At 55.0% G+C, this 21,755-nt stretch overlaps 3 protein-coding genes across 6 annotated transcripts; 2 read left to right on the top strand and 1 right to left on the bottom strand.

Annotated features, from left to right (window-relative positions):
* Positions 1 to 3,099: 3,099 nt before the first annotated feature.
* Positions 3,100 to 4,690, bottom strand: TSSK6 (testis specific serine kinase 6). Its single transcript, XM_015065552.3, has one exon. It carries the CDS (start codon positions 4,042 to 4,044, stop codon positions 3,223 to 3,225), a length of 822 nt encoding a protein of 273 aa, XP_014921038.2. The 5' UTR covers positions 4,045 to 4,690; the 3' UTR covers positions 3,100 to 3,222.
* Positions 4,691 to 4,814: 124 nt separating this feature from the next.
* On the top strand, positions 4,815 to 13,495 carry NDUFA13 (NADH:ubiquinone oxidoreductase subunit A13). Its single transcript, XM_015065553.3, has 5 exons — positions 4,815 to 4,973; positions 11,332 to 11,410; positions 12,653 to 12,724; positions 13,054 to 13,123; positions 13,302 to 13,495. Exons 1-5 carry the CDS (start codon positions 4,880 to 4,882, stop codon positions 13,419 to 13,421), a joined length of 435 nt encoding a protein of 144 aa, XP_014921039.1. The 5' UTR covers positions 4,815 to 4,879; the 3' UTR covers positions 13,422 to 13,495.
* YJEFN3 (YjeF N-terminal domain containing 3) lies at positions 13,482 to 21,726 on the top strand. Of its 4 annotated transcripts, none has more exons than XM_027038482.2 (6): positions 13,482 to 14,186; positions 17,448 to 17,556; positions 19,410 to 19,520; positions 19,746 to 19,859; positions 19,940 to 20,068; positions 21,443 to 21,725. In XM_027038482.2, the coding sequence occupies exons 1-6, from the start codon at positions 14,128 to 14,130 to the stop codon at positions 21,689 to 21,691; spliced, it is 771 nt and encodes a 256-aa protein (XP_026894283.1). In that variant the 5' UTR covers positions 13,482 to 14,127; the 3' UTR covers positions 21,692 to 21,725. The 4 variants fall into 4 exon arrangements, with proteins under 4 accessions (XP_026894283.1, XP_026894284.1, XP_026894285.1 ...); XM_027038483.2 differs by having other exon boundaries at positions 13,495 to 14,186; positions 19,940 to 20,090; positions 21,443 to 21,724; XM_027038484.2 differs by lacking the exon at positions 19,746 to 19,859 and having other exon boundaries at positions 13,637 to 14,186; positions 21,443 to 21,726.
* Positions 21,727 to 21,755: the final 29 nt, after the last annotated feature.

Below are 21,755 nucleotides of genomic sequence, written 5' to 3'. Positions count from 1 at the left end.
GTTGGCTGTATTTTTCTTTTGTCCCCCCAGTCCTGGTTTCCCTGCATTATTTTTGTCCCAGCTTTGGGGCAGCTTGGAGACTGGGGAAGGTGTAGTAGGGTGATCCCTTGTTAATGGGGAAACAGTGAGACACCTGATTCTTGGGCTTCTTTCAGACTTCATTTCCAAAAGTGGGTGGAGTATCTCCCCAAACTGGGCACTGTGGCTTTGCCTCTGGGCTTCCCATCTTCACCAGAACCTGTGGCTTTGTGGCCTACTTACCCACAGAGCTGAGGGAGCAGGGTGAGGGTCCAGTGAGTTTTGCCCATCCACTGGTTCTTAGCCCCTTCCAGCCTCCACCCTGGAGTGGTAGGTTTTTCTGAAATTTTCAAGCTTGGCATCTACATTGGGTGTCTTTGCTGCAGGACATTATTAAAGATGTGAGTTCTAGCACAGACAGAGCTGCCCTGCCAGCTCTGAAATGAACAATTTCAGGTGTTCATCAATATTTGTTACCAGATATTGACACAGTTTCAAAAGTTACGCATAAAGTGAGACTTGTGATCACTGGTAAATTCTAATGTACATAAAATATAAGCCTGTTTTCCTAGCTGCTTTTATTTTTTGCAGTTTGTCTTTTGTTGTTGTTGTTGTTGTTGTTGTTGTTAAGACCTTCCTGCCTCTGGCCTGGGGGTGTTGATTGTCCTCTCCAACCACCACAACTGGCTAGGCTTCATATGGGTAAGACACAGAACTGCTAACATTGACATTAGAGAAATTAAGCCCAAACCTGTCCCAGTCCACCTGTGACATCCTGACTGGTGCCCCATGCCCCAACACTGGCTGCAAGAAGCACATTTATGGGGCATTTTCTCGGGGGCTCAAAATTCAGCCCTCAAGTGAGTTTTCACTGAGGCAAGCACAGGCTCCTCAATTGTTCAGAGGTGAGTCTCAAGCAGCTTCTCCAGCCAACAAATGGGACAATTGCCCTGGTCCCTGAGGCCTTGTCCCCTCTGAACTGAGCCACACAGGTCTGTGGCTATGGGGTAGGAGGAGCCCCAGGCCCCATTGCTCACACAGATTAAGGCACATGCCATACCCCAGGCACTAGAACCCCACCTTGTGACAAGGGCAAGGAGGGAAAGAATGGGGTGTCAGGGAAGAAGTGACTTGTTAGGCCAAGTCTGGAATGAAGACAGAGGGAAAAGTGGTAGGGAATGGCAACAGCCAATGCAAAGGCTCAGAGGTGAGACCAAACCTGGAAAGTCAAGGACAAGGAAGGCAGTGTGGCTGGACCACGGGGCAAAAGGATGAAGAAGTGGGTTTCATTCTGAGAGTGGTGGGACCCTTAAGAAGGCTCAGGATGCCATCCTTCAATAACCCACAGCCCTTCCCAACAACCTGGAGGTTGTTCCCACTTCCATTTTCCAAGGTATCGTCCAGACCAGAAGAGACGCTTTTCTAGCGCAAACCAGAGGGGGTGGGTTTTCTCTCAGCTCAGATGTGAACCAGCCAAGACTAGAGGCAAGGCACTTTCCCCTCTCTTAGCCTCAATTGCTTCAGCTGTCTCTTTAAGGGGGTTAGGGAAGAGCTGGTAGTTAACGCCCAGGGCACCTGAGAGCCACGAAGGGTGAGTGAGCAGGAGCAGGGCATGGGCAGACCCACAAGATGATCGGCCTCCTTGGGAAATGCGTGGAGCTCCGATGGAGGGGAGCAGGATTAGGGCTTAGGGAGACATCTCCACACACCGCAAATGAGAGACAGCTGCTGTCACTAAACTCAGTAATCTCATTGCAACAAAAGTCCCCAATCTCCCCCAGGCCCTGTGGAGTCCCCTGTCCAGATACACACCTCTCCACCTCTTCTTCCTCCCTCTCTATTCCAGCCATAGACCTTCCTGGCATTACCCAAACACACCAGCTCCAACATATCTTGGGAACACTTGGAACACTTTCCTTCTATTTCCAGTGACTGATTCCTTCAGGGTTCAGCTCAAATGTCTGCTTCAGTCCTTCCTTGGTAACTCGTCCTTCCCCTCACCCAGCTTTTAGCACAAGTTACAATTCTTTACATGCCATTCATTTTTTACTTGACTTTTTACTTGCCTCCTAGCTGAGGGCAGGGATGGATCCAAGCCTCTTTGCTGAGTCCCAGAGCTTGGCACACAGTAGGCATTCAATAAATGTATGAATAAAGAAAGGACTGAAGTAACCAGCTTGCCCAGCAGTCTCATGCTTTACCCTTGACTCTCCCCTCCCCCTGCCCCAGACAACTTCTTTACCAAGGAAGGACTTTTACTAAGGAGAGTTTCCACCACCTCCCCAACTCCACTCCAGCCTTTTCTGGTTTCAAATTCCAGCTGTGTTCCTGGGCAAATGACATCTGTATGGGCCTCAATTTCCTCATCTGTAAACGCTCAATTTATGTTAAAGCAGGAGGCCCCCACCCCCACGCGGTTCCATCCTTAAACACGGGCAGGGTGCTAGGATCCTTGCTCCCCAGCCCAGCAATTCCATTGCCATCACGACACCTGGGATGGCCCCAAAGCCCTTTCGAGTCGGCTGAGGTTGGAGAGCCCAAAAGTCTGGTTTGAATCTTCCCAATTCCCTTTTGAGACCTAGGACAAGAACCTCAACAAGCCTTTTCTACAATGGGGCTCCACGCCTGCCTTCCCCTGCGGGATGAAACACCCTCCCCCCCCTCCCCCACTCGGTAAAAGGGGGCCATTGCCAGAGGCAGGTGCGAGAAAGAGCGACTTTATTGCAAGTTCCAAGGAGGCAGCGCCGGGAGCTTGCCGTCCCTCACACGCATTCGCGGCTGTCTCGAGGAGGGCGCCCTTCACACGCGTCCACTCGCTGGCAGCTCCTCCAAGTAGCCACGGCCTGCCTGCAGCCATCGCTCATTCCGCGCTAGCGCAATGCTTCCGATTCCTCTCGTCCCTTCCCCTCCCGGGGACTTCTCTTAGGAAAGAGAGGAAGCGCTTGCGCCCTCTTGCTCTTGGGATCATAGGGAGAGAAGCTAGATTCTAAACAGGGGCGACTGCAGCCCCAACCATCCAGAGAAAGGAAAAGCGGCGGGGGGGGGGGGGGGGGGAAGCGGCGGGGGGAGGGAACAGGGGGAAAGGGGGTGTGCGCGTGCGCAGTGGCGCGTGTCGGCTTCGCGGGAGTACGGAAGCACGCCTCGCACGCGTGCGCTGCGCTTGCGCAGTGCTCAGGGCGGCGTAAATGGCGGGAACCCCGGCTTCTAGCCAGAGTCCCCAGCACGCAGCCAGCCGTTGCGCGCTACCTGGCCCGCTGAGGGCCTGGAGGACGGGCTGAACTGCAGCAATTCAGCGATCAGGGCCTTGCAGCGCTCGGACACCTCGAGGCCGTCGGGGTAGAGTACGCCGCGCTTCTGGCGCCTGGGCAAGCCAGCGATGTCCGAGTCGTCGAAGGGCATGCACCCGGTGACCATGACGTAGAGCACGACGCCCAGGCTCCACACGTCGTACTTCTTGGGGTCGTATGGGATGCCCAAGAGTACCTCAGGCGACGCGTAGGCAGCCGAGCCGCAGTAGGTGGTGCTCAGGTCAGGATAGCCATGTGCCTGGCGACCAAAGCCAAAGTCAGTGAGCTTCACTCGGCGCTCGTCGGGGCTCAGCAACACGTTTTCGCACTTGAGGTCACGGTGCACCAGGTGGTGGTCATGCAGGTAGCGCACAGCTCCGGCGATCTGCGCGAAGAGGTCGCGCGCCTGACCCCCGGGGATGCGCCCGTTGCGCTGCACTGCCTGCAGCAGGTCGGTGGCAGCCGCCTCCATCACTATGTACAGCTTCCCATTGCACACCTCGATGAACTCGAAGACATGCACGATGTGCGGGTGCCGCACGCCCCGCAGGATGGACAGTTCGCGGGGCAGGAATTTGTTGACAAAGTCAGGTGGCGCGCGCCGCCGGTCCACCACCTTGATGGCCACCGTGCCCTTGTACTTCTTGGACGTGGCCACCTTCACCTTGGAGTAACTGCCCTCGCCTATCGTGCGTCCCAGCTTATAGCCGAGTTCGCTCAGAAGTTTGTCGCCCGACATGGTGGCGCCTGGGGCGCGCGGGGAGCAAGAGGCGGCTGCTTTCGGAGGGCGGCCGGACTCCAATCTCGGGCCTAACCCATGGCGCTTGGCACCTGCACACCCGCACCCCCATGTGCCCACTCTCGGGTCCCTGCCCCTGCGGAGCCTTTTATTGCCCAGGTAACAGTTTCTGCCTTGTGAAGTGACTGTGGGCGTCACCCCGCCTCGGGGTAAGGGCCCCTCGGACCCCGCCCTGCAGGGTCCCCCAAGGCCATCAGGCTTTGTGACTCATAATTGCTCTGAATGCCCCAGTTCCCATTAGAGGCTATTGGCAAGGGGTCTCGACCACGACCGGGAAGCAGAATCTGTGCCTGGCACTGGGGAGGCTCCTCATGAGTCAAATACGAACAACAGTCGTCCCCCAACTTCGTGTACCCAGCCCTAGCCATGTGAAGCTCTGGGCTGCCCGCAGTGCCCCGCGACGGGGAGAAAACGAGAGGGGGCTTAATTCGGTGACCTGGCTCTGAATGGTCCGAGCATCGCACCAGAGGGAAGGTGTAGGGGAGGGAGGTCCTTTAGGGCAAGGGCCCAGGCAACCGGACGAGCTCCAGGCGTCTACACCGACTGGGCTAAGCTCCGTCTGAGAGAAGAAATAGAGTCCTCGGCTGCAGCCTGGTTGCCCAGACGATCCCTGAACCTAGTCCCGGAGCTCTACTTCGCTGTAGGACCGCTACCCTAGCGTACTACGTGCCCTAGTCCTGCCTAAGACATGCGCGGTACGTTCCGCCACACTCATCATGGCGGCGGCCGCCGGACGTAACTTCCGCCCGCGGTCGGAAGCACGGGTCCTGCGAACATGGCAGCGTCGAAGGTGAAGCAGGACATGCCCCCGCCGGGGGGCTATGGCCCCATCGACTACAAGCGGAACCTTCCACGTCGGGGACTGTCGGGTCAGTGTCGCACTGCGCCGGGGTGTCAGGGTTGGGACTTCAGGGCGCCGCGAAGGGAGGTGGAACCCGAGGATCCCCTATCGCTTCTGTAGTAAGAGGCTGCTACTTGCACTCAGGGCCATCCAGAGTAAAACTGGTGCGGAAACGGGAACATTGAGGGAATTTAGAAGATGTTCCTCTCTGGTAGTCCCTACCTGTGGATGTCCCAGGAATACGTATTCTTAAATTTTTTAGATGTTTTAGTAACATTTTAAAATTGTGTTATTGGGTTCAACACAGAAAAATGTAAAAAAAAAAAAAAAAGTAGAAGGGTCACATGCTTTGCACCCAGGGTTAACAGAGAAATACAAACTTTTAAACAAGGGTAAATACATTTCCCATAACTCGAGGAACTTTACATTTAATGTTACGCAAATATGCCTCAATTAAAAAATATATATATGGGCATGGTTTAAAAAAAAAAAAAAAGGTAATTCAGCCAGTGAGAAAGTTAGTATCAGGTGAAAACTCAAGCTCTTCCCAAGCTCTTGGCTTTTTTGTGTCCCGGCATAGAGGTTGGCATACTTTTTCTATAAAGGCCCAATAAATATTTTATGCTTTGTGGGTGCCTGGGTGGCGCAGTCGATAAGTGTCCGACTTCGACTCAGGTCACGATCTTGAAATTTGCGAGTTTGAGCTTCCTATCCGGCTCTGTGCTGAGAGCTCAGAGCCTGGAGCCTGCTTTGGATTGTGTGTCTCCCTTTCTCTCAGACCCTCAGCCCTTCCCCTGCTCATGCTCTGTCTCTCAAAAATAAATAAACATTGGGGTGCCTGGGTGGCTCAGTGGGTTAAGCATCTGGCTTTGGCTCAGGTCACGATCTCACGGTTCCTGAGTTCGAGCCCAGCGTTGGTCGCTGTGCTGACAGCTCAGAGGCTGGAGCCTGCTTCGGATTCTGTGTCTCCTCCTCTCTCTGCTCCTCTCCTGCTCACATTCTGTCTGTCTGTCTGTCTCTCTCTCTCTCTCTCTCTCTCTCTCTCTCTCTAATAAATAAATAAACAAATGTTAAAAATTAAAAAAAATATTTTTAATGTTTATTTATTATTGAGAGAGAGAGAGAGCACGAGCGGGGGAGGGGGAGAGAGAGAGAGGGAGACACAGAATCTGAAGCAGGCTCCAGGCTCCCAGCCGTCAGAACAGAGCCCAACGTGGGGCTCGAACCCACAATTTGTGAGATCATGACCTGAGCTGAAGTCAGACGCTTAACCAACTGAGCCACCCAGGAGCCCCTAAAAAATTTAAAAAATAAAAAAGATGTGATTCAGTTAACTTGCTAGTAAATTGATCCTTTAAAAAAATAAATAAACATTAACAATTTTTAAAAAATTATGCTTTGCTAGCCAGATGCTCTCTATCCACTGCCGCTGCTTTTTTTTTTTTTTTTTTAACAACTGTTTACAAACCTAAAAGTGTTCTTAGCCCGAGGGTCATTGAAAAAACAGGTTACAGGCTAGATTGGCATCACATTGGCACTTGACTCATCGTAGAATAGATTGAACAAATACAATGTGATGTGAATGTCTTCATTTCTTTTCTCAAAGTATAACTTAACACCCAGACCAGTGTATCCCTCAGGTGTGTGGCATGAAGTCTGTTTATGCATGTGCACCTGTGTGACCTGTACCCAGACCAGGCTGCAGAAGGGTCCCAGCCCTTGGTCCTCCCTGGACTCCTAGTCAGCATCTCTCTCTCTTTCTCTCTTTTTCTGTCTTTTAAAGTTTATTTATTTATTTGGGGGGGGGGGGGCAGAGCCCGATGAGGGGCTTGAACCCACAAACTGTGAGATTATGACCTGAGCTGAAATCAAGACCCCAATGCTCAACCAACTGAGCCACCCAGGTGCCCCTCTTTTATTTTTAAGTCACAAATGTGCCCTTCATTCCAGTCCTCTTCCAGTTCATGACACAGTAGTGCTTCTATACCATTATCTAGGGTTAGGCCTCCTAGTTGCACCCCTTCACACCAACTTGCATTGTACTACATACAAACCCATCCCAGTCTTTCCTGGCTGCAGAGGGGTGAGGAAGAGACCCCTTCTAGCGGCGTGGTCTTTGTGTATGTACGTGCTTTCAGTAATTGCTTGTTGAATGCGCACGTGGCACTGAGCCCTGTCTGGAAGAGCTCACAGCCTAGCAGAGGAGATTAAAATAATCACACCGGAACTTCTCATTTTGGTGAGGCCCCAGATAACCAAGGCCTGCTTTATCCAGGGTGGGCTGGAAGGACCTCTCTGAACAATCCCCAGGGTGGAGGGAACAGCAAGTGCAAAGGCCCTGCTATCCATCCTGCGCCCCACCCTAATCATCTTTCCTGTGCCCCTCCTCCAGCCTTGCTTTTGAGCCTTGTTCTCATTAGCCCTACCCTCCCTTGCTCCCGTAAGGCACCCAAGCCTGGCACCCACTCCCCTTCTCTCTGCCTACATCACTCTCCACTAGTGTCCTAGAACATGCCAAGCTGGCTCAGGCCTTCTTTAATTTATGCTGTTCCCAAAGTGACTGCTACCTCCATCTTTTCCACTCAGCTCTCTTCTCTCCGCTCCTTTCTGTGCCCAATAGGTGGGCCTTTTTTTTTTCCTTTGTGTCTTTAACATTTTTATTGAAATTCACAAACCAGACCAGACCATTCACCTATTTCTTGTGTACAAATTGTTGATTTTAGTCTATCCAGAGTTGCGTAACCATCCCCCGGATCTAAGTTTATAACACTTGCATTACTCCAAAAGGAAACCCCATGAACAGTCACTCCCCATCCTCCCTCCCCCAGCTGCTGGCAACCACCAGTCTGCTTTCTGTCTGGTATGGATTTGCCTGTTCTAGATATTTCGTATAAATGGGTCCTACTCTATGTGGCCTTTGGTGTCTGGTTGCTTTCACTCTCAGGATGTTTTTATTTTTTAATGTTTTTATTTTGAAAGAGAGAATATGTGAGTGGGGTGGGGGGGGTGGGGGCGGGCAGTGAGACATGGGGAGAGAGAGAGAGTCCCAAGTAGGCTCTGTGCTGAGGGCCCTCAGCACAGAGCCTGACTTGGGGCTCAATCCCACTAACTGAGAGACCGTGACCTGAGCTGAAGTCAAGAGTCAGATGCTTAACCGACTGAGCTTCCCAGGCGCGCATAATGTTTTTAATGTGAATATTGTAGCGTGTGGCAGTTTCTTTCTTTCTTTTTTTTTTTTTTTTATGGTTAAATAATATTCTTGTGTGAGTGGACCACAGTTTGTGTATCCATTTACCACTTGATGGACATTTGAGTTGTTGCCACATTTTGGCTGCTGTGAGCATTCCTGTACAAGCTTCTGTGTGGATATGTTTCATTTTTCTTAAGTGAAATTTCATCTAGGAGTGGCCTAGCTGGGTCAGATGGTAACTCCACATTTAACATTTTGAAGAACTGCCACACTGTTTTCCAAAATTAGCTCTTCTGTTTTTACGTTTCTACCTGCAGTGTATTGAGTTCCAGTTTCTCCATATTTGGATAACACTAATTATTTTCCTTTTTTTTTTTTTTCTTTTTTCTTTTTAAAATTCTAGCCATTCTGGTGGTGTGAGGTGGCATCTCACTTTGGTTTTGATTTGCATTTCCCTGGTGACTAATTATGTAGGGCATCTTTTCATGTGTTTATTGGCCATTTGTATAACTTCCAGGAGAAATGTCTTCAAGTCCTTTGTACTTTTTTTTTTTTTCTTGGAGAGAGAGCTGGAGAGGGGGCAGAAGGAGAGAGAGAGAATCTCAAACAGGCTCCTCACTGTTAGTGCAGAGCCCGATGAGGGGCTTGAACCTATGAGCCATGAGATCATGACCTAAGCTAAAATCAAGAGTCAGAGGATCAACTGACTGAGTTACCCAGGTGCCCCTGTACATTTTTTTGATTGGGTTCATCTTATTACTGAGTTTGCAGAGTTCTTTATACATTTTGGATATCATTCCCTTATCAGATACAAGATTTTCAAGGACTTTCTTCCATTCAGCTTGTTGACAGTATCGTTTGTGGCACAGAAGTTTTTCATCTCCATGAAGTCTAGTTCATCTATTTTTTTTTTTTTCTTTTTGCCACTTGTGCTTCTGGTGCCAAAGCTAAGAAGCCATTATCTCATGCAAGGTCTCAGAGACTGACTCATCTGTTTTCTAAGAGTTTTATAGTTTTAGCTCTCAAATTAAGGTCTTTGATCCATTTTGAGTTAATTTTTGTGCATGGGGGAAGGAAAAAGTACACTTTATTCTTTTGTGTGTGGTTGTCCACTTATCCAATTTGCTGAAAGACTATTCTTTCCCCGTTGAATTGTCTTGGCACCCTTGTCCAAAATCAATTGACCGTGAATGTGAGGGTTTATTTCTGGACTCCCAGTCAGCTCTGTTCCATCGATGTACATGTCTACCCTGGTGCCGTGCCACGCTATTTTATCTTGTACACACAGCTGGGTGTTAAGTTTTGAAACTGTAAAGTGCAAGTCCTCCCCCTTTGTTCTGTTTCAGAATTGTTTGGTTAATCTGATCCCACGAATTTCACAATCTGCTCTTCAGTTCCTGTGGGGCTGGTAAAGGGGGAAGGTTGGGATTCCGAAGGTTGGGTACCGCGCTGAATCGGTACCTTAGTTTGGGGAGGGCTGCCGTCTGAACAGTGTTAAGTTCCAGTACGTGAACACAGGATGTTTATTTATTCAGGTCTTCTTTACTCATGGCCTGCACCCCCTTCTGGGCATGCCCTTCGTCAGCCTCCACCACCAGACGGGCAGCTCCTGAGGCACAGACCCATACTGAGGGATTGGGGTCTCGGCCTCGCCACTGTCAGCAAGAAAGGGCTGCACCATTGTAAAGGCCCCCTTATTGGAATTTATTTTACTCAGGGGCCCACACGGGTGCTTGGTGTGAAGGCAAGAGGTTTCCGTGAGGACAGCCCAGGCTTATCCCCTGGGTCGAAAGAAGAGGCCCCTGGGCTCCTCTGCAGCTACTGAAAAGAAAGAGGCAGCTCTTCTAAAACGCTCCTGCCCAGCACAGGTGGTCAGCCATGTGTAAGAGCCACAGGTGCACTGGAAGCTGGTCCCAGGCACTCGAGCCTCGAGAAAGGTTCTGCCTCTGTGCACAGGAACCAGGGTGCCCTCGTTGTCCCACCTTCAGTAACATGGAAGTATCTTAGCTCATATTTTTAACAGGTTTGACTGAGGGGCTAAAAAATCTAACCAGTTCCTCATGAACCTCTGGGTCCAGCAGAGGTGCCAGAAAAGCCCTGTGCTGGAGCTGAGCTGAAGAAGAAGGACGAAGACCAGGACAACAGAGGCCCCTTGCAGACACGGAGCAGGGCTGCGACTCCCAGAGTCCCCACTGTGCACCCCCACAGGTTCTAGGGAGTGGCCTTACCCACTATTTGCTGGTCATTTAGTGGCTGTTAACTGGAACTTGACCTGCCTGAGCTTGTCAGTTCTTCCCAGCAGCCACGAGGCCCGTCCAGGGAAGAGATCACAACTCAGAAGATGAGAGGGTATGGGGTGAGCCAGTCCCAGCCAGGCCCCAGGCAGCTTGGGCCTCCCTGAAGACCCCAGCAGGCCCACAGCCTGTCAGTCAGAATTATAGCACAGGTGCCTGCTGGTGCCAGTAAATATTCATGGCAGCCTCTGTCCCCTGGTGTCCAGGCAGGGGGCTTGACCCTGCTGGGCCAGGAAGCAGCAGCACCCCCGGGAGTCCGGGGTGGGGATGGGGGGCTGGGCCGCCCCTGCAGGGCACTGCTTGCCTCTGGCAGCCCCTCCCAGCTCCTTGTGGGCAGCACTCAGAGAAGTGGCCCAGGCAGCCGGAGCCACCATGGAGCTGGGCCCAGCTGTAGATACTACCCTTCCCCGTGGAAGCACCTGCTGACTGGGAACCAAACAAGATTGTGGGGCTGGGGCCACCCGATCATACACAGCAAGGCCTTCGGGCCCTCCTGCAAGCCCTGCTCAGCCTGTACCTTCCAGAAACGGGGATGGGGGGATGGGGGGGCGGAGGTGTGTCAGCCGCAGCTGCCGCACTTGTCAGAGGAAAGCCGAGGCAGCCTGGTGTCCCTGCCTGCAAGGCAGGTGCACGGAATTGAGAGTCGTCTGCAGTTGGGAAGGACGGGTCCAGGGGAGAGGGCTGGTGGACATTCCACAGAGACAAAAAAAGAATCTGAAGAAATACGCACTAGAGACAGTACTGGCCATCTCTAGGAGGGGGTCACTAAGACTTTTACCTTCTCTCGCATCCATATTTCCGGTGTCCGTGCACAGCAAGCAGATTGTGCTTCATGAGAAGGAACTACAAGGGGTGGCCTTTCCCGAGGGTAGGCGCTGAGCTGGTGCCCCCTTTCCCCACAGGCTACAGCATGTTTGCTGTGGGCATCGGGACCTTGCTGTTTGGGTACTGGAGCATGATGAAGTGGAACCGAGAGCGCAGGTAGGCCCCAGGCTGGGGACCGTGGAGTGCACCTGTGGTCTTGGTGTCCCTCGGGGACCTTCATCAGCCCCTCAAGGCTCAGGAAGTATGGGCCTTCCAGAAAGAAATGGCAAGAAAGGAGCTCTTCACCAGGTATCTCTTGGCCTCCGCTGCTAGGGACTCGAGGGTTGGGATTAGGACAACCCATCAGGTGGAGGTGGAGGGCAGGCTCAGGACATGCTCGTTTAGTGGTTTTTTTGTCAGTGTTAACCAGGCAAAGAGGACAGTAAGGGCTTAGAAACAGGCCATGCAACACAATGACCCTGCCAGCCACATGGGGCCTGAGGGACCGAGGCAGATAGTGGCCTCCATTCAGACTCTCGCTGCCTCTAAGCTGTCAGGATGCCCTGCCAGGTGACCCCTTCTGATTGGCCCCTTACTGGCTGGGCCCCTTTGCCCTGCCACACCCTGTGATATGTGTCCTTAGCACCCCCTTTGAGCTCACTTGCCCCCCACAAGTCTGGGAATCCCCAAGGGTGGTGGTGGAGAAGGCCAGCTTGTGTCAGGTGCTCAACATTGTTGAGTGAGCTCAAACCGGGTCCAGCTGCCCCATATGCACCACGCACAGGAGTATGGACACGGTGACAATAGTGTGGGGCTGTGGTGGGGCCAGCAGCCTGGGGTGGGGATGCTCCTCTGAGTTTAGAAAGATGGGAGGAGGTGTGAGGGCTGGAGTGGGGGCTGAACTTCATCCAGACCCTTCCCTGTGAGGCTGTGAGATTTCTGGCGATGAGGGGACAGGGCCAGGGGCCACATCACTGGGTGCCGCGCCCTCAGTATAGATGGGGCTGGTGGCTTGGAACACACAGAACTGCCTGCCCCGGGCTCACACCCCAGGGTTATTTTGACAAGAAGGGGATATGGTTTTGTAGGGCCCAGAGCCCTGTGATGAAGGTCCCATCCCCTGTCCCCAGTTCACCACAATCATCAGGCCAGGGCTATTTTTAGGATTAAAAACTAAAGTTTTTAACTGAAAAGAAAGTGCGAAGCCATCAGTCTTGTAGACCAGTGCCTGTGCCAGCCCACATGCCCACACCCCGCCTTCTCATCTTCTTGTGGGTAGAGCTTACTCCCCAAGCCTGCCCCACTCACTTGCCTCTCTGCCGGCTCCCCTCCCCACGCATCAGCCTGAGTCTGAGGCCACATCATCTACCCCGAACTCCAGCCTCATCTGATCTGACTGTTGGTTTTTGGGTTTCACAGGCGCCTGCAGATTGAGGACTTCGAGGCCCGCATTGCATTGATGCCACTGTTGCAGGCAGAGAAGGATCGGAGGTGGGGCTGCTGGGACCAGGGTTGGAAGGTCACAGGCCTGAGTGTCCCAGCCTGCAGTGCAGGACATGACAAAAATGCATTTGGGGGCCGACAGCTGTGTCCTGGCATATGTTGGGGAGACCCAAGGGCTAGAACAGGAAGGCTCCCTGGAGGAGGGGACATTGAGGCTGCAGCAGGAGGACCGTAAATGTTTGTAGGGGAAGGAAAGGACAAGCAGGGTTGGGAGTGGCAGGAGGTGGTTGGGGTGGAACAGGGAAGGATCTGGCACGTCTTTTCGGGAGTCTCTCGGTGCTCAGGCCTGTCCCCTACCGCCCATTCCATCCCCACAGGGTTCTGCAGATGCTTCGGGAGAACCTGGAGGAGGAGGCCATCATCATGAAGGACGTGCCTGACTGGAAGGTGGGCCCTGGGTAGGGAGGGTGGGGGTCCAGGCCCCCTGCAGGAACACAGCCTCCCAGGGAAAACCCGGAGCCGAGAGGGGTAGTGGGTGCCAGGCGTGAGGAGGGGAAGGCAGCAGTAGGCAGTGTGGGCCTGAAGGGGTAGCTGCACCCCCACCCATACCCCACTGTTCCCACAGGTGGGTGAGTCTGTGTTCCACACAACGCGCTGGGTGAACCCCATAATGGGCGAGCTCTACGGGCTGCGCACGAACGAGGAGATTCTCAACGCTGCCTACGGCTTCACGTGGTACACATAGGGGCCTGCACCCCTCTGACTACTGGACCCCTGCACCCTCCCCCCTGGAAAGAATAAATGCTCTGGAGACCTGTTTGCCTGTGTCCCAGCGACTGAGGGAAGGCTCGTGGGACACCATTGGGTTGCACACGGCCTGGGGATATAGGGTCTAGACCTGGGGTCTCTGCAGAAGATGCCAGGTAGGGTGGTTTCAAAACCCACCCAGAGACTGCCCCTGGATCCATCAGCCTTGGCTCAAGAATATGCCTGGATTTTCCTGTCTCTATTGAAGTCCTCGTTGTCAGCAGCCCACCCCTCCAGGCCGGGGCTCCCCATCCTGCACCCTGGGCTCATCAGTAAATGGGGGATCTGAAGAGTGGAGCGTGGGGTGGAGGGGTGTCAGAGGTAGGTCCCCTTGCCCCCAGGCCAAGACCCCATTACAGGGGTAGCAGGTCCGTCGCTACCCGTCCGTGCCTTGCCCTGCTGATACCCACGTCTCTACTATTCTCCATCCCCGAGGCAGCTCCGCTCCTGGCACCAAAGGGTTAAATCTGTCTGCACCCGCTAGCCAATCCCTGCGCGCAGCGCCTTCGCGGTATCGCCTGATTGGCGGATACACAGGGTGGGCGGGAAGGGAGGAGGACCGAGGACGCCCCCATCTGCCCTGGGATGCTCTTAAAAGGCTGTGGCGGTGGCAGCCAGGCTGCGCGTCCCGGCTTACCTTGGCCATGAGCAGCGCAGCCCGCCCGGACCCAGTGGAGGCGCCCGAGGAGCGGCGTTTCCTCAGGTCAGCCAGGGATGGGGACGTCAAAGACCGTGGCAAGGATGCGGCCCCGAGGCAAGGGCATGGCTGGGAGGGGGGCATCATGGGCAGGATAGATCAGAGGAAGGGCATGGCCGGGATGGGGCCTGGGGGGATCCAGGGCCCACCCCGCATTTCGCTGGAAAGACGAAGCCTGAAGCCTGCTGCTGCCAACGTCTCCTAGCCGAGTTGCCAGGGAAACTGCATCCTCCTCAGCCCGCCCTTCTGAATTATTCAGAACACCGCTAGTAGCTCTCCCATCACCCTTCAACCCAATCAAGGCCCACCTCCCCTTTCCATCTCACCCAGGGACCCTGGCTCTCCCACCCTCATCTCCCCGTCTTCCCTGGGAAGAGCTGAGCTGTTAGCTCCTCACTCACACCCCTCTTGGTGGTCCACCTGAGACTATCTTCTTGTCCAGAGAAGGAAACTGAGGGCTGGGGAAGGAAGCCACCGCCTGAGCCAGGGCTAAGGGGATTTTTGAACACATGGACCACTTGCTGGTAGTTTGATTGGATTTGGGGTCTGAAATAGGCAGCTGTGGCTGTGTCTCCCACCTCGTCCTGAGTCCTCATCTTACGTCCTCCTTTAAGTCCTTGTGCCCTGGGACTTCAAGCAGGGCTGTGGACCTCAATGGACACCAGATTTGACTGACAAATCTGTCCTTCTCTGCCCACTGTCCATTCAGGCCCTCAGGGCAGATACTGTCCAGTGACTGATTGATGTCCAGATTGAGCCTGTAGACCCAGCATATCCTAGGCAGAAGGAAGCTGGATCTGCGATTTCATCTGGCATGGGGGGGAGGGGATTGTGTGGGGTCTCAGATGCCAGCTGAGGGGTGATGGGGCGCTGTGGGGCGGGTAGGAGTGGAACATGGCAAGTGGAGAGGAAACAATGAGGTAAGAGACATAATGGGCGTGTAGGTGTGGTGAGGAATTTGAATATTCTCTGAATATTGGGGAGCCATAAGTAGGTTTGAGACAAGTGGTGATGTCATCTGGCATTCAAGTTTCAGAGCCCCGTGGCTCTTGTGTTGAGTTTGGGGGCCATGAAACTGCTGTAGGCAGCCAGATGAGCAAAGATGGTGGGCTGGTGGGCAGAGGCCTGAAGGTGGAGAAGCAGAGGGAGCCAAGAGAGCAGGGAGGGTCTGGCACGGGTGCCCTGGCCTTGGCTTCACCTTCGTAAGGGCCTGCTCCTGGAAGTATTTTGGGAGTGTCAGGCCCAGTTCCTTTGAAAGCAGGCCACTTCAGCCTTCCTGCCTGTGGGGGAATCCTGGTCCTCACAGCTCCTCTCATCTGGGAGCTGATGTTGGGAGCAGCAAGAGGCACCCTCATAGCTGAGCCCCCTGCCCTGCCCAGTACCACATGGCTCTGCCCTGTTTCCCTCCCCCACCAGCCCTAATTCCCACTCAGACCCGACCCAGAGCTGCCACCGTGGTCGCCACTCCCAGGCTCTTAGCCTGAACCATCCTCTGCCCATGGAGTCCCCATTATCACTCTAATGACCAGTTAGGCAGGGAGATAATGTTCCAAGTGGTGGCCTGAGGCCAAAACTTTGGGGCAGAGGAAGAAAAGGAGGAATGGGTGGTCCTCCCACACTCCTCTCTGCCCTCCTGTGGGGGCAACAGCCAGACCCGTCACAAGTTGAAGGTGGAGGAATGAACCACATTCCCAAACACCTTCTCCCATGTTCCTTCCTGGGACCTAGGTGGCCTGCCCAGAGGGGTGCTCCTCATTTGTCCCACCGTGAGCTCCTTTTCCTCAACTGGTCTTTCAACCTTATTTGAAGTCAGGTGGGGTTGAATCTGGCTCTGGTTGTTGGGATGATTCAGGGCATGTAGACTCCCTGCCCTAAGCCTCCATCCATCTCCCCCATCTACGTGGACCCCCGAAGTGCCTTTCTGACCCAGTTTCTGTTTTGCTTGCTCTGCTCTAGCCACACTGGCCTCACTTCCGTCCCTAGAATCTGCCAAGCTCATTCCCACCCTCGCTGTTCTTACCACGTGGATTACCTCCCATAGTGCTCCAGGCCAGCTCCTCCAGAAGTCCTCCCTGATTCCCCATCCCACAGCAGTCCTTACTTATGCCCCTCCTGCCCAGCCTGACCACACTGCAAAAATTGGCCAAAAGATTGTGGTCTCCTCACAGAACTGAAGGAAGGACCCTAAAGATTCATCCTAAGAAAACTCTGCTGTCTGTAGGTCTGCCCCTGCCTCTTTGCTCACACCCTATCCATGGCTCTGGAGACAGACACCAAGGGCAGAAGTCTCGGTTTTTCCCCCTTGTTTCCTGGGTGACCCTGGGCAAGTCACTTGGCTTCTCAGAGTGCTTGAATGTTCTGATTCTTCTGGGCCTGGTCCTACTACCACTACTAGGCTCTCTAGGGTCTGCTGAGGTGGGGGTAGGTGCTCCTTGGAAGGTCCCTAAGCCAGGGCCAGCTTGGTCCCTGCTCTTAATAGGACCCAACGCTTAGTTTCATGCTGTTGTCATTATCTGAAAATTCTCAAATCTTAAATAGCGGGCCCCATGTTTGCATTTTGAAATGGACCTTGAAAATTATCTAGTCTATCTTCCCTGCCTTTACTTTTGCAAAAGAGGAAGCAAAACTCAGATGTGACAGAGCCCAGTCACTCGGTGAGTTGATGGCAGACCTTCACCCCAGATGGGTAAGCCCCAATTCTCTGGCCACAATTATTGCAGGGTCACCAATAAGGCCCCATAGCCCCGGGCTCCCCATCCACCTCCCTAAGTGAACCCCTCTGCAGCCTTCAAAATCCGCCTCCCTCAGGCACCACCCCCCTCCCCAGGCCAGTCTGCCCCCTCCAGTGTTCTGGAGCTTGCTCAGAGGTTTCCACTGCATGCAACTGGCCCCTCGCCCCCATCAAAGTCTCTCACGCTCCATTCCTCCTTCTGGGTTCTTTCCGCGGTGGGGGCGGGCGCATCTGGGCCCGGCTCCAGTCTCCCACGCTTTGGGGCAATAGAACTAACACGCGCCGCCACGCCTCCCTCGACCACCAGAGGGCGCCCGTGCCTTGGGCTTCAGCTTAAACCTTCCGCTGTGCCAGTCAACCGCCAGCACGTCTGGTGGGGAAACTGAGGGCGGGGGGGGGGGGGGGGGGGGGGCGGGGGGGGGGGAGGGCATTAGGGCCTAGCTGGAGATATTAGTGGAAGATTACCGGTTCCATCTGAGTCTCTCTCTCTGTCTTTCTGTGTGTCTTTGAGCATCTCTCCCCACTCTGTCCCCCAGCACTGCAGAGGCGGCAGCCCTGGAGCGGGAGCTGCTGGAAGATTATCGCTTTGGGCGGCAGCAGCTGGTGGAGTTGTGTGGCCATGCTAGTGCTGTGGCTGTGACCAAGGTATCTAACCCCTGATCTTTGACCTTGACCCCAACCAGATGGCCAGCCTACCAGAGCAGAGGAGGCCTAGCTGCATGAGCCCTGTGGTCAGGCTGATCCAGGACTCAAGAAACCCCTTTTTGTGTGGAGCCACTCCAGCCCATCACTCAGGTGGGGTAACTGAGGCCCAGAGAGGATCATCACTGGTCTAGACCAGGCAGGGACCCAAGACCCCAGGTGTCAGTGAGGGTCAGGGCAGATAGAGAAGTCCCCAGAGACTTGGAGTCCGGGGAGCAGAGACTAAAGCTGCTGCAGGATGGTCCTGAGGTCCTTGAGGTACAGATGTGACCACCTGCCTCTGCCATCAATTGGATCTCCGTAAAGGAGACATCGGTTCCTGGAGGCTGAGTACCCCCCCCCCCCATGCTGCAGATGAGGAAACTGAGGCCCAGAGGCAGGGGTGGCCTGCATAGTGTAGGTCCTAGGGAGGAGTTAGCAGAGTCCCAGCCTCGAGGTGCCCGCAAGGGATACGAGAGTGATAAGCAACAAAGATGCCGCTATTCCGTGCTTTTGGTCATGTTGCCAAACCGCGGGCCTGTTTCCCCCTCCAAAGAAAGAGCAATAAACTGACACCAGCTAATAAACACGAATGCCTTAGAGAAGTGCCTGATGGTGTCAGGGCTCCCACATGTAACCCTTCTCTGCCTCCCTGTCTTCCTCTTCTTGTCACCACTGCAGACATTTGTTGAACACAATCGCTTTCTTCATGTAGGCTCAGTTGGTTTTTTTTTAACATTTCTATTTCAAATGAAACATCCCGAGTGAAGGTCCCGAAGGAGAAGGAAATGGTGAAACCCCAAAAGTAAAAGTAAACCCAGTGTAGTAAACTCCTGCCTGGCCCTTGCTGACCAGTCGCCGTCCAGTTTTTGCCCCGAAAGCCCCAAGTCTGTCCAGAGGGCCCTTGGTCCCAGTCAAGCTGGAGTCACTGTTGCCTCCCTCAGTCTCCGGTCTCAGGGCTCCGCACCTGGCTTAGTGTGGTCACAAGTGGCTCAGGACCTCACCAAGACCTTGGGGAGGAGACAAAAAAGGTATACCTGGCTCTCTGTGTGGTTGGAGGTCAGGGTACAGCCAGGCCCCCTGGGGTGCCCTGTCCCCGAGAGGCCCCATGTCAGTGCCACTGTCACTCCCAATCGATAGAGGCCAAGTGAGGCTGGGGGAGGAGATGGGGGCAGAGGCCATGCAGAGAGTCAGGGCAGGGCTGTGACTTGAACATCAGTGCTCTTAACTCCTGTGTTAAAGAGACTGATGCACAGGCCCACAGAGACACAGAATCTAGGAGACAGAGATAGAGACACAGAGTCTAGGAGACAGAGATGAAGGCACAGAGAGACAGATGGGGACAGACACAGAGAGATACAGAGAGAAAGATAGATGAAGACAGAGGCAGATGGAGAGAGACAGGGCATCTCAGGTTGGAAAAAATACCCTCCCTCTGTCCCCCCCCCCCCCCCCCACCAACTTTGGGGCCTCTGGGAGGGCTGAGGCCTGGAAACGTGGGCGGGGGAGGGGCAGCCACTGCGGTGGAAAAAGGTGGAAGAATGTCTGCAACTCAGGCCGAGAATAAACAAACCACACTCTGGGCGCCGGGTGGTGGCAGAAGGCACGTTTTCCTGCTCCAGCTTGGCAGAGTCTGAAGCAAGGACTCTGCATCTCCAAGGAGGAAACTGAGGCCCCTTGCCCAGAATGTCTTTCCTCCTGTTCTATTGCCTCCAGGCCCATGCCCGTTCCTTTGCTACTCCGAGCCTCAGTTTCCCCACCCGAATAAGGAGGAATTCCAAGCATGATGCCTTTGCCTTTGCTGTGCCCCCTGCCAGGTGTTCCCCTTGCCAACTCTCTCCCGGAAGCAGAGGACAGTGCTGGTCGTGTGTGGCCCGGAGCAGAACGGGGCGGTGGGGCTGGTCTGTGCCCGGCACCTGCGGGTGTTTGTGAGTAGCAAGGACCCCCTTGGCCTCCTAGGGTCACCCCCTCAACCCTGTCCCCGCAGAAATTGCTTCCTCCTCTTGATAGTGTCCCAGGAGGGACAGAATATGCCCAGTGCTTGCCCCAGGCAGGGTCTCTGGCCTCATATCCAGATCTGGGGGCTAAGTAAGGCCCAGTAGGAAGCCTGGAAGGGCCCTCAGGGCCGACTCCTTTCTGCCCCTCCCCACCAGGAGTATGAACCGACCATCTTCTACCCTACACGCTCACTAGACCTGCTGCACCAGGACCTGACTACCCAGTGCGAGAAAATGGACATCCCGTTCCTGTCCTATTTGCCCACAGAGGTCAGCGCTTGGTGGCAACTGAGGGGGGAAGGGGGAGGCAGTGCCCAAAGGCCACCTTCTAACCATGCCCGCCCTCTCAGGTCCAGCTCATCAATGATGCCTATGGGCTGGTGGTGGATGCCGTGCTGGGCCCTGGTGTGGAGCCGGGAGAGATCGGAGGCCCCTGCACTCGTGCGCTGGCCACACTCAAGCTGCTGTCCATCCCCCTTGTGAGCCTGGACATTCCTTCAGGCATGCCAGGCAGGCGGGGAGGGGGCATGTTGGGGCCTTGGGAGGGGGGCCCTCTGCACCCCAGTTTCTGATGGGCCCAGCCTGTCTGCCTTCTCTGAGCCTCAGTTTCCCCAGCGTGGATGGCTCATGCACTCTGGGTGAGGTTCACGTCCATCCCTAAGATGGGGAAGACAGAGGCTGCTGCCCAGGTGATCCCATGTCCCAACCCCTCCACACCCGGCCCAGCATGCCCGCTGCCCACCCTGGCCCAGTTGCCTGGGCAGACGTGAGCTCACTCGGCAAAGGCCTCGCCCGTCCTGGCCGCCGCCCCACGCCTGTTGGAGCCATTAGGCGACGGGCAGACGGAACAAACAACTGCTGGCCAGCCGGACCCTCCACAGGGGTGGCCATACTCAGGGGGATGTCCCCCAGCTTTCAAGACCTCAGGGCCACCCCCAGCAGGGTGCCACAGAGCAAGGGGTTAGCTATGAAGAGGGGAGCTGTCTGGTCTGAAGGTAGAGACTAGGGTCACAGAAGGAAGGATTAAAGTCAGACGGAGAAGGCTTTTAGTTAGTGGCTCCAGACTCTGGTCAGAAGCAGGGGAGAAGCCAAGGCCCCTAGTCTGAAGGTAGAGGCTCATTTGAGAGCTGGCAGAGGCTAGGGCACAGTGAGGGAGGGGGCGGGGTCCTGCCCATTCAAAAGGCAAGATCTAGTGTGAGGGTGAAGACAGAGATGTCAGGTCAGAGGGAGGAGGATGGACGTCGGGGTTGGGTGGGGAGGGGGCCACATCCTGTCAGAGGCAAGGACCAGGAGTAAGGAGACAGGTCTTGGGTGGGGGGGAGGCTTGCCTGAGGATGAAGGCCAGTCTGCCCTGAGTGGAGAGTGGGGATCTGGTCAGAGGAGGAAGGCTGGCTAGGAAGCCTGGGTGGAAAGAGGCTCTATTCGAAGTGGGGAAGGTCAAGATCAATCGGGAGGGAGGAATTGGGACAGACGCTGGGTCCAAAGGCAGAGGCATGGGTCTGACTGGGAAAGGGCAGCAGGTGGAAACGATGTAGTCTGAAGGCAGAGGCTGAGTCAGATGGAGAAGAAAGGTTGGTTGCATGATGGCAGCAGGGGCAGAAAAGATGAGGGCCGACGCCCTGGTCATAGGAGGAGGGAGACATCTCCAAGGAAGGGGAGACACTGGTCTGAGGGCGGAGGCTCAGTACTATGGGGAGGCAGGTCTGACCAAGCCTCACGCGTCAGAGAGCAGAGGCTGAGTCTGATGGGGAAGGGGAAACGGGTGGAGAGGAGGCAAGACTCTCTCGCCTGAAAGCAAGCACCCCTCCCAGCTCCCGATTCCCCCACCCTCCCTCCCTCCCTCCCTCCCTCAGGCTGGGACGCCGAGACCGGCGGCGGCGACGCCGAGGACGGGCTCCGACCGGACGTGCTGGTATCGCTCGCTGCGCCCAAGCGCTGCGCCGGCCGCTTCTCCGGCCGCCACCACTTCGTGGCCGGCAGATTCGTGCCCGACGACGTGCGCCGAAAGTTCGCGCTACGCCTGCCAGGATACACGGGCACCGACTGCGTCGCGGCGCTCTGACCGCCACCCGCGTCCCCGCGGCTTGGACCCCCGCCAATAAACAGACGTCCCCCCACCACCTCGCCTCCGCCTCCTCTGTGCGCCGGCTCCGCTGCGGGGGTGGG

This window comes from Acinonyx jubatus, chromosome A2 (assembly GCF_027475565.1).
Source record: "Acinonyx jubatus isolate Ajub_Pintada_27869175 chromosome A2, VMU_Ajub_asm_v1.0, whole genome shotgun sequence".
Lineage (NCBI taxonomy): Eukaryota > Metazoa > Chordata > Mammalia > Carnivora > Felidae > Acinonyx > Acinonyx jubatus.
Note: the sequence above shows the minus strand (reverse complement) of the source record. Positions and strands in the feature narration are given on the sequence as shown.